Source organism: Salmo salar, chromosome 11, assembly GCF_965601325.2.
Source record: "Salmo salar chromosome 11, fSalSal1, whole genome shotgun sequence".
In the NCBI taxonomy this organism is placed as follows: domain Eukaryota; kingdom Metazoa; phylum Chordata; class Actinopteri; order Salmoniformes; family Salmonidae; genus Salmo; species Salmo salar.
The window spans coordinates 90,957,281-90,968,556 of NC_138301.1; the positions used below are offsets into that span (position 1 = coordinate 90,957,281).

An 11,276-nucleotide genomic window follows, 5' to 3' on the forward strand; every position below is an offset into this window, starting at 1 on the left:
GACAATACATAATGAGCTGCACATTCTAGCTTATGTTCAACGCACGTTGAAACCGTCAAATGGAATCAACTGAAGTGATTTTCAATATGATTTTTGAGATGTGGCTTTGGGTGATCAGTTTGATGACTGGTGCTCCACCTCTGTGCTGTCTCCACCAGGGTCAGCCAGGATTTATGGGAGGAATAGGACCTGCAGGCTTGTCAGGGCTACAGGTGAGTCAGGAAGCGATATTTATGTCAATGAAATGTATGTGTTTTTCTCTGACAAGTATTGACCACTACCAGATACTACTACAGTATATGTCACTCAAAGTTCGACGTTTCTTGTTGACATTAACTCAAATTGATCAATGTCCAATGAGGATATAGATTAGACTTCTGCTCTGTTAGGCTCTTTCTCAATTTATCTTTCCTCGATTCATCACATCCTCTTTTTTTGCTTCTTTCTCAAAACCAATTGGAGAAGACCTGAAGGGAGGGACCTTGAATCTAGTCCTCCAATATGGTTGAGAAGGAGGCGAGGAGATAGGATGGGAGGAATTGAGGAAAGACGGTTGGACATAGTGTTGTCAGGGTGACAGTGATTCATTGGTCTCTTCTGCTTCTTCTCAGGGTATCATGGGCCCCAGGGGGCCTCCAGGGCCAGATGGGCCTGAAGGAGAGAAGGTAATGACTTGATTCCCTGGCCTGCACATCAAATGGAGGAGCAATTCAGGACAGGGAAATGCTAAATGCTTCCACTACCCCAAAAAAATCAGAGCAATTACTTCAGAGCAGATCTGTAATTCCCATCTGCTTTCTCTGTCTCTCTCTTTCTCTAGGGCCAGTCTGGGTCTAGCGGAGCCATCGGACATCCTGGCAGAACAGGGCCTCCGGTAACAGTCGCTTCATAACCTAATTACTACAGTACTGATATTGTATGCAGGGTGAATGGCATTTGTCATTTTGGTATAATTTCATGTTGTCTTGTTGTTGTATTCTCAGGGGGTAGCTGGAGTCTCAGGGGTCAGAGGTGACCCAGGGAAGCCAGGAGCACAGGTCTGTGTCTTTTAGACCACCGTCTAGTCAAGTCAGCCATATTCCCAGTGATTTCCCCTACGAATAGCATTATCCATGTGCTGGTGTGGTGTATATTGCAGGGTCCAGTTGGGAAGGTTGGGCCTGAGGGAGACTTGGGCCATAAAGGTGAGCCAGGGCCAGACGGAGAAAAAGGGGAGCCAGGGGGATCAGGCGAGCCAGGAGAACAGGTGAGCACATTCAGTGTTGCTGCCAGTTTGGCCCTTAGGCCCCTAAAGCAACACATCAGTTCAGGTGAAATAGACAGTACCCCCCTTCAACACCAATTCAATGTCTGGTTTTATTATGAATGTAATTTTCATAATATACTCTACCATGCAATAAATCAGAAATAGATAAGTCTTCAAGGTATTTGATTTTGCATTGGTCTCTCTAGGGGCTCGACGGTCTGCCAGGCATCAGAGGGCCACCAGCACTTCCTGGTTTAGAGGTAAAGAGCAGCGACATCTTAGTCTGGTCCCATATCTGTTTGTGCACTTGCCGACTCTGTTGCTCATTGTCAAGTCAAACATGTCTGGCACTCAGGCTAGAAGAATCTTTCCTCAAAGACATACTATTTGCTTCGGCTTCATTCTTCCTTGTTTGTTATTGTCTCCTCCCCCACCACAGGGGCCACAGGGTGAGGTGGGAGCCCAGGGGCCAGAAGGTCCCCTTGGGGTGCTGGTGAGTACACAGACACAAGGGTGGGGCACAGGGATGCCATGGATGATGTAACTGCATTAGGCTCCTACAGCAGCGGGTTTCCCTCTGGGTTTGTTGTCTAGCCAATAATGATGACCTCAAGCAGTGTCAAATGGTCATCTTCAGTATGTGAAACTAACAGCACTACCAGAAGGTCACCTATATATTTTTAAACCCGATAAGCTTTCTCTGACATCGTGGATGTTTCTTAAAGTCATTCTATTGTGTTGAATGTTGCAGGGTGTCAGGGGAAGCCAAGGACCTGAGGGACAACAGGGACTGAAAGGAGAGAAGGTGAGATCAAGATGCTCCATCTCTCTATTATCTTTTCTCATTCCTTCTCCTCTTTGTACTGTGAAACCCAATCTCAAGTCTGGCACTGGCCTGCATTCAGCTCACCTCTCTGGGGCACTTGTGCACACAGAGGCTAGATTATATCCTCCTGTTTGTTGATGCTGTGTTTGCTCAACAGGGAGATGATGGCAGAGATGGATCACCTGGAAAGACAGGTCACATTGGAAGGAGGGTGAGGGCTCCCTCTTTCAATCCATTCAATTTCACAGTGTGAATAAAAGTGGTTGTATTCTAGGAAAATGGATTATCCAGGTTCATGAATGAAAGATGAGGGATGCACTCAAAAGTAGCACACTACAAAGGGAATAGGGTGTCATTTGGGACACGACCGAGATGTGTCAGTGTGTTTTACCCTTGCCTCATTCACCAACATTGTTAACATTCACAGGGGAAAAGAGGCAAGGCTGGAATCAGGGGCACAAGAGGAGAGAGAGGACCAAAGGTCAGAGGTTGGGTGATGTGAAGGGTCACACGCGCGCACACACACACCCGAACTCCAATCTCTTAACCATGCTGTATATTATACATATCATGGTGTGCACGAACGTTGTGTCCTGTCATTCCTACAGGGGAAAAGGGGAAATGTGGGATTGATTGGTCCTCCAGGATGGGCAGGGTCTATAGTAAGTCCAACAGATTGATTGTCATCATCCACGCTCTGTTTCACCATTTCATCATTCAATCCCAGGCAGAGATAGTCTCTGATGTACTTCACTGTGAGCAGTATTGTATTATTAGAGTAAAGCATTGTTACATGATAATGCTTTAGGTCGGCTGATGATTGATACACAGCTGATGTCTTTAATCTCTCAGGGAATCCCAGGCTTGCGAGGAGACGGAGGGGATCAGGGTGAAAAAGGGAGCAGGGTAGGAATAAAATTGAATTATTGATACTAGTGAATCAGAGTTGCATTGTGAAGCCTTATTTACCATACATGTCCCGTCCCCCCCACAGGGAGAGAAAGGGGACATAGGGCCGTTCGGTCCACCAGGGGGTGATGGCCTAAAGGTACGTTTTGATTGAAAAACGTCTGGTATTCATAAAACTTCTCAGAGTAGGAGTGCTGATCTAGGATCAGGTCCCCACCTGTCCATTGTCAGGATTCACCTAGCGGTCATGATTTGGGGCTGTACAAGTGTTTGATGTATCAGAATAATTGATTATGCTTATGTTTTATGAATAGAAGGGGAGGGGTTATAAGACCCCTCCCTCCTTACATTTATAGGGTTTTAGACTACGGATTAACAAAATATATTCACTGTAGAAGTTTAGTATTGTTTTACAGTTGTATTTTAGTTCTCTCTCTCTTTCTGCCTCAGTATGAAGAGGCCCCTCTTAGAAATGTGTGACTTAGACAGAACTCTGCAGGGGACTGAAGGAGATAAGACTAGGCAAACATTCCACAAAAAATCAACTTTGGGGGAAGGGGACATTTACTGCTAAGTGTTTAGCTAACAATAAAGGCCCTGTTTCTACAGCTTTGTAGGCATGGTTCTGGTCCCAGGAGTAGAGGATGATGACGTAAGCAGTGACAACACCAGGGCGCGACTTAGGGTTTAATAGAACAACTGGAGACCTTTTGTTTGATGCAGAACTTGCTCAGCAACATGCGTGCTATGTTCCTGTTTGTCAACTTCTGTCTGCAATTGCATTAATAAAGGTTTTTGAATGATTTAATTAAAGATATTGTAATAATGCTAATTTCACCAATGAACCAATGATTGACAAAGAAGGACGTAAGGAACGAACCCTAACACCATCAACTACAATCTAGAATGCGAAACGTATCCTAGGTCAACACTCCTACTCTGAGACACTACAAACAAGCCTTGGTGTCAGTTTTAACACCATAGAAAAACGAAAGACAGGTTTGGCAACATTCCAGAAATAGGATGTTGCCTAAAATACTATGCTGTAAGTAGGAGATGGGCTGTGACAAACAGACTGACTAACTGTATGTTTTACAGGGTAGTCAGGGTCCTGTTGGGGTGCCAGGACAGACAGGCCCAAAGGGAGATCAGGTGAAACAACATTATCTCAACACACTCTTCCTTTCAAACCATCTATAGCAAGAACTCTCTATGATAGCACCATAGCCATTAGTGACAATTACCAAAAGCCATGAGGCTCATTGAACCAATAGTGATCTATCAGAGTTTTTTGCTTTCTTTTTCTTTCTGAAAAGATTCATTGCTAACTGTTTATCAACGTTTCATGATCTCTTATTTCCCACCAGGGGAATATTGGACCTTCTGGGCCAAGAGGAACACCTGGGATGCCAGGACTACCTGTAAGTAACCCTTCCTGGATCATCTCAGAAATATCTTCCCAAGCCCTTTCAATCCTCCCAGGTTCCGTAGGGCTCTGGTCGAAAGTAGTTCACTATATATGGAATCTGTGTTCCATTTGGGGCACAGGGTAAGTAAAATCATAGTTCTTGCAAGGACAAACGAGCACTAGACCACTATCATCATTCAGCCACATAGCTTAACAACCCCCATGTCTATTAACCATCAAGACGAAGACTCTGAATGCCTAAAAATAAGTTATTATGATAATGTCTAGAATTCCTTTTAAATTGCAGACTGTCTTATATAAGTCAATTTCTTTGTTATCACCAGACTGTTCTGCCGTTCTCTCTGAGTTTAGCTGTAGATTATTACTCTGTTCAACTCACCATTGCCTCGGCTCTTAAAAGCAGTGAAGCTGGAGCTAATGTGATCATAATGCAGTGAGTCAAGGCATTGCAAGGTTGCAACAGCTGTTAGTGCAGAGCGGTGTGCTTCAGTCCTGAGAGTCAAACTCATCTCCTTTTTTCTCCTCTCGATCTGTAGGGTTTGTTTGGAGAAAAGGTATGCTATAACAAATGAGTTTCTTGTTTTCTCAACCTTTCAAAACCAAACCCCATGTAGAGTTGCGTGTTAGCTTTTTCTCACAGTGAAAGCAAACATTCACAATCACATATGTCATCACAATGGAAAGCACAGAGGGGAAAGTAGTGGGATAGTACCACAGTGGGCATTTCCTTATCTAACTACATTTTGAATATGGCATAGTAAGTATGGAATGGTAGAAATCCACTCTCGTCTCACTATACGGCCTGTATGTCCATAGGGTTTGAAAGGATTTGAGGGATATCCTGGGCAACCTGGTCAGAGGGGCCTGCCGGTAAGTGGCACTGATTTCATACACAATGGTCAATAGTACATTTCGTCAAATGCGATTGCTTCCATCACACAGTTAACCTTCCATTTAGGGTTACACAATTCTGATTATGTTCCCGAAATTCCCAAATTTTCTAGAAATACTTGTTGGAGGATTCCCGGATTTCCTGCTTATTCCCACCTGATTTGAGGAATATTCCAACTGGGATTTCTGGAAAACCTGGGTATTTTGAGAAAGTTACTGGAATTTTACAACCCTAGTCCCACTCTTTTTTTATTTTTATTTTTTTTTGCGTTTGTTTCAGGGGGCACCTGGACTCTCAGGACTTCCAGGTCCTTCAGTGAATATGACCCTCACTCAACTCAAGGCAAGTCCTTCATCTTCGGCAAGTAGGACTGTGTCCCAAAAGCCATTAGATGAAGTGGTGAAAGGAAAAACTCCATAATGATCAGATCGTTCTCATCACCATTGTAGGACCTGATGTACCTGTCAGACAAGCCCAACTACCCCCTGATCCAGACCCTGCTGGACTCTCTGCACCAGGACCTGAGGCTGCTGATGGACCCCCCTGATGGCAGCAAGGAGCACCCTGCCACCACCTGCCTGGAGCTGTGGCTCTGCCACCCCGATTACACCAGTGGTCAGAAACCCTATCTATACCTGTATTGTATATCTATGAGCCAAAGCCCTTTGTGCTGCTTGGAAATACTCATTAGAGTGGCCACAGCATCCTAATACCATGGCTCCCAAGTTGTCAAAGCAAATTAGAAGCACGGTAGAGAAAGACAATGTTATCCATTGTATGGCTAGTTCTCAGAGGAAGATCTCATGATGTGTCGTTGCACATCATAGCGTATGACGACTAGTGAATATACCGGAATGTTACAGGTCAGGATGAGGATACACTGAGATGATGGTTGCTGTTTGTCTGTACAGGGATGTATTACATCGATCCTAACCAGGGCAGCCCTGCTGATGCTCTCCTGGCCTACTGCAACTTCTCTGGCACTGCCGCACACACCTGCCTTCACCCCAGAGACGCCCAGGTAGACAATAACATCATCAGTACTCCACACATCTCACCTCTCACCCTCACACCTCTCTATCAAACCAACAGTGGGAATAATCCTGCAACAAATGGCTGCAGAATAATGAGATGCTGTCTGGACAAGCAGAGAATAAATACATTTTTAACAGGAATCCAATTTATTTGTTTGGTTTTTTTCACCTTTGGGCTAAATGCTAATATCAAGAACAGAGACTGTCAACAGACACACTTTTAAATATGCCTCCAGATATCAGTGTAAACTTTTTAGAATTCATGCCATCGACCAGTGTGTATCTAACAATTGAGCAGGTCCTGCAAGCTAATATCCACAATCATATTCATACTTAATACCATACTCATAATACATGATCCTATTCATACTTAATACCATACTCATAATACATGATCCTATTCATACTTAATACCATACTCATAATACATGATCCTATTCATACTTAATACTCATAATACATAATCATATTGGTTTCTACTAAAGATGCCCACGAAGGCCTGGCTTATGGATTCAGAGACAGACAGCTCGTTCCAATGGCTCAGCAAGCAGGAACAAGGATTTCAGGTTGACTGTTCTCTCGACTTCTCCTCTGAAATATACTCTCTTTCTCTAGTGTCAACTATTCAATTTATAGTAACGGAAAGCTAATGCAACTGTAACTGCATCAACTGAGTGGATTATATTTGTACTGATGTCTCACAGTCTCTCATAGCAGAGTTCTAAAGTATAATGTCTCCCTTTCTGCCGCCACTGGCAGTTCTATTATCCAGGGGCCAATGTGGTCCAGATGCGTTTCCTGAGGTTGCAGAGTTGGAGAGCCGTGCAGAAGATCACCTACACCTGTCACCCAGGACACAGACTGGGCCTCACAGACAGAGAGGTCAAGTTCCTGACAGATACAAGGAGACAGAGTTACTTAGGAGCTCTTAGAGACTGCATTGTAAGTTTTTATTTAATTTTTTTAAGTCATTTGGCTTAGTATTTCACTTACAAATACTTTAGAGTTATACACTCCTTGCTAAGAGTGACAATGGGATGTCAAAAGATAAAGTATGAGAAATAGGATTAAAAAAATATAGTTTTTCATGATCGCTGATGTTTATTATTGGCCAACTGCGTAATTGTTTTTCTGTGTTTGTGCTGTGGCAGCCGGGAGAAGAGGTGGACTCGCTGGAGCCGCGGGAGTCTGTGTTTGAATTTGAGGACCTCAACCTGCTTCCTGTGAGAGATGTGGCTGTGTTCGGGGGCGGAAATGTCACGCGCGAGTTTGGCTTCACCATCGGGCCCGTGTGTTTCAGCTAGAGAGGGAGGCATGGGGCCCATAGGCTCATTTCCCGCCCCCTTGGACTGACCGAGGGAGAATAAGAGACTGTTCAGGACCCCAAGACAGCGAGAAGACAAAGGGAATCAATCGCTCTGGCATTTTGTTAGGGCATCACTCCTCTTTCCATTTGATATTTTTGGTGGAGATCAATCAATTCTCTAATTGACTGTCTCCACATAAATTACTCTTTGAGCGCGCATCAATTTCCAAAGTTCTTTCGGACAATTGTGTTTTCGTTTACAGAGACGTACGTTTATCTTGTAATGAATAATTTATATAATGTTGTTTTGATTTCTATATAAAATGGTTATTTTGAATCTTTTTCCATTTGTTTTCACAGCAACAGTTTATTATGCTGTAATGCTTTCCATAATAGCCAACAACTTATTTTGTATATGAACAGTCCTATGCCCTAATGGTCTGTTTTGTATCCGATGCAGTGGATTCAACCTCTCAACAATGTGTTCCATTTGGACACAGCTAACGTTGTCCTATAGGTCATCACTGACCTTCCCAAAGGTGCTCACTGACAAACCACTGCTTGTACTTCAGGAGCCAAGGAACTCGCTTTTGCGTTGTTGAACTTGTTTCTTTAGATTAGATAATGACCAACCTGTTCTAAAACCCTGATCTCTTGCAATTAACTGATCCCCTCCCTGATGGCATTTCAGCCATCCTTGACATTTGTACAGTTACTGGCCTATTTTTTTATTTTTTTTGTAAAAAAACCATGCACCGCATATTATCAGTGCTCGTTTCAGCTCGTTCTTGTGGTACAGTCTCAGGTGCAGTCTTGATATTCAACACCCTACTGAAGCTGCTGTGCACACTACGTGATGTATCTTATGTGCATTCAAAACGTAACTCAATTGAAGTGCTATAGATCTATTTCAGGTGTTCTAATAAAGAGGCATTATGTTGGACTGCTGGCTCTCCCGCCCAAGCACTTTAGCACTGAGCAATTGCTTTCCAAGTCATCATTTCATTCAATCAATTAGCCTAAGTGAAGAAGCAGCATACCCTGTCCCTGCAGCTGCTCAGCAATGCCAGGATTGCTCAAGAGGTGGGGGTTCATTATTGGCCTGTGTTCAAAGTGTTTCAGAGTAGGGGTGCTGATCTCAGATCAGTTTAGCCTTTTAATCATAATTATATGGACCGGGGGACCTGGTCCTAGATCAGCACTCCTACTCTGAGACTCTTTGTGAATATGGGCCAATGAGAGCAGTGCACTTAATTTTTGTTCCATCATATTTTTGATCATAAAGCAATTCAGTATTGTAGTCATCTGCCTCTACAAATGTAGGATCTTAATTTGAACACTATTTTGTTGCTGAGAATTTGCAAACCTATAGTGTATTAATGTCCATTAATTATAATCCACATAACAATTCACATTTCATGTTGCTGCAGGATTATTTTCCTCCTGTAGCGAACTGGCTCAAATTAAGATCCTACATATGTACACTATATATACAAAAGTATGTGGACGCCCCTTCAAATGAGTGGATTCGGCTATTTCAACCACACCTGTTGCTGACAGGTGTATAAAATTGAGCACACAGCCATGCAATCTCCATAGACAAACATTGGCAGTAGAATGGCCTTACTGCAGAGCTCAGGTACTTTCAACGTGGCACTGTCATAGGATGCCATCTTTCCAACAAGTCAGTTCGTCAAATGTCTGCCCTGCTAGAGCTATCCCGGTCAAATGTAAATTCTGTTATTGTGAAGTGGAAACGTCTAGGAGCAACAGCGGCTCAGCCGCGAAGTGGTAGGCCACACAAGCTCACAAAACGGGACCGCCGAGTGCTGATGTGCGTAGTGTGTAAAAATTGTCTGTCGTCAGATTCAACACTCACTACCGAGTTCCAAACTGCCTCTGGAAGCAACATCAGCACAATAAATGTTCGTTGGGAGATTCATGAAATGGGTTTCCATGGCCGAGCTGCCGCACACAAGCCTAAGATCACCATGCGCAATGCCAAGCGTCAGCTGGAGTGGTGTAAAGCTCGCCGCCATTGGACTCTGGAGCAGTGGAAACGCATTCTCTGGAGTGATGAATCACGCTTCACCATTTGGAAGTCCGACGGATGAATCTGGGTTTGGCGGATGCCAGGAAAACGCTACCTGCCCCAATGCATATTGCCAACTGTAAAGTTTGGTGGAGGAGAAATAATGTCCTGGGGCTGATTTTCATGGTTTGGGCTAGGCCCCTTAGTTCCAGTGAAGGGAAATCTTAACGCTACAGCATACAATGACATTCTAGACGATTCTGAGCTTCCAACTTTGTGGCAACAGTTTTGGGGAGGCACTTTTCTGTTTCAGCATGACAATGCCCCCGTGCGCAATGCGAGGTCGAGATTGGTGTGGAAGAACTTGACTGGCCTGCACATAGCCCTGACCTCAACCCCATCGAACACATTTGGGATGAATTAGAATGCCAACTGCGAGCCAGGCCTAATCGCCCAACATCAGTACCCGCCCTCACTAATGTTCTTGTGGCTGAATGGAAGCAAGTTCCCGCAGCAATGTTCCAACATCTAGTGTAAAAGCTGTTTTAGCAGCAAAGGGGACCAACACCACATTAATGCCCATGGTGTTGGAATGAGATGTTCAACGAGCAGGTGTCCATATACTTTTGGTCATATAGTGTATGTGTAATGGCCAACCAACGAACAGGGAATTCAGGAAGGTCTCAGGGAATATACAGTATCTTTGCATGCAGTAGCTTGCATTAAGGAATATGTATAATGTTCTGTCTTATAAGTAGTCAACTTCCAATCAGTAACCACCTCCCATACCAAACTCCAGGAAGAACATGCCAAGCATTGCAGATAGAAATGTTTCATAGAAGGGTGGACATCACTATGTGGAGTACAAGAAGACAAGTGTCCTTTCTAGTATACTGTAGGGCTTATTCTTTATCAGCTAAATATTTTATTTTTCACTGTAGACACTTGGATCACTGATAGGTAATAACATTTCTTAGGCTCCTACAGCTGTTGGTGTTTTTGTAAACAATGTATAGGGGTTCATCCAACCCTGAACACATGCAATTAGTAGCCTAACATCAACATTGAACATGATTGCCTTAGCTGGCTGAGACTGATCATTGGTGCTTTTTAGTTCTTGTTTTGTACAAATCCTCATCATTTGAGATTTTCTTATTACTGTCTTGAAATGATATGCTGGACATTTTTATACCTGTGTATAATGCAGCAGCTCATTCAAAGAAATGTATCAGCTGAATAAAAAAAAATCACATATCAGTATTCTGTTCTTTGCTTTGTTTCAAATTTGATCAACTATAGCCCAAAAGACTATAGGTTTCTTGAAAAGAAAAGGTTTCTTGTAGTAAAGCAGTTTATTATGGAACCAAGTGCTTAGTCTCCCTAGGCAGACATGTTGCCTCCCACAATGTAAACAATGTTTCAGTTGCCTTAGAGATGTAGAATCTTAATCTGAGCCAGGTTGCTACAGAAGGAAAATAATCCTGCAGCAACAGGAAATGTGGATTATTATGTGGAGTATAATTAATGGGCATTTTTGGAGGATTGATAAAAAAAAATGTACGGTAAAATCGAGTCTAAAAATGACAAACATCAGATGCCTTT

The 11,276-nt window shown here is 43.3% G+C and overlaps 1 protein-coding gene across 1 annotated transcript in view; it reads left to right on the forward strand.

Moving 5' to 3' along the window:
* LOC106563133 (uncharacterized) overlaps nt 1–10,931 on the forward strand; it is a 147,893-nt gene extending 136,962 nt beyond the window's left edge. The window contains exons 46-68 of the mRNA XM_045689931.2: nt 159–212; nt 612–665; nt 821–874; nt 984–1,037; nt 1,139–1,246; nt 1,453–1,506; nt 1,686–1,739; nt 1,998–2,051; nt 2,230–2,283; nt 2,500–2,553; nt 2,681–2,734; nt 2,925–2,978; nt 3,067–3,120; nt 4,080–4,133; nt 4,349–4,402; nt 4,947–4,964; nt 5,227–5,280; nt 5,582–5,644; nt 5,752–5,917; nt 6,214–6,323; nt 6,822–6,902; nt 7,096–7,278; nt 7,488–10,931. Coding sequence (XP_045545887.1) covers nt 159–212; nt 612–665; nt 821–874; nt 984–1,037; nt 1,139–1,246; nt 1,453–1,506; nt 1,686–1,739; nt 1,998–2,051; nt 2,230–2,283; nt 2,500–2,553; nt 2,681–2,734; nt 2,925–2,978; nt 3,067–3,120; nt 4,080–4,133; nt 4,349–4,402; nt 4,947–4,964; nt 5,227–5,280; nt 5,582–5,644; nt 5,752–5,917; nt 6,214–6,323; nt 6,822–6,902; nt 7,096–7,278; nt 7,488–7,640 — 1,692 coding nt within the window. The 3' untranslated portion in view covers nt 7,641–10,931. The remainder of the gene's footprint in view (nt 1–158; nt 213–611; nt 666–820; nt 875–983; nt 1,038–1,138; nt 1,247–1,452; nt 1,507–1,685; nt 1,740–1,997; nt 2,052–2,229; nt 2,284–2,499; nt 2,554–2,680; nt 2,735–2,924; nt 2,979–3,066; nt 3,121–4,079; nt 4,134–4,348; nt 4,403–4,946; nt 4,965–5,226; nt 5,281–5,581; nt 5,645–5,751; nt 5,918–6,213; nt 6,324–6,821; nt 6,903–7,095; nt 7,279–7,487) is intronic.
* Nucleotides 10,932–11,276: the final 345 nt, after the last annotated feature.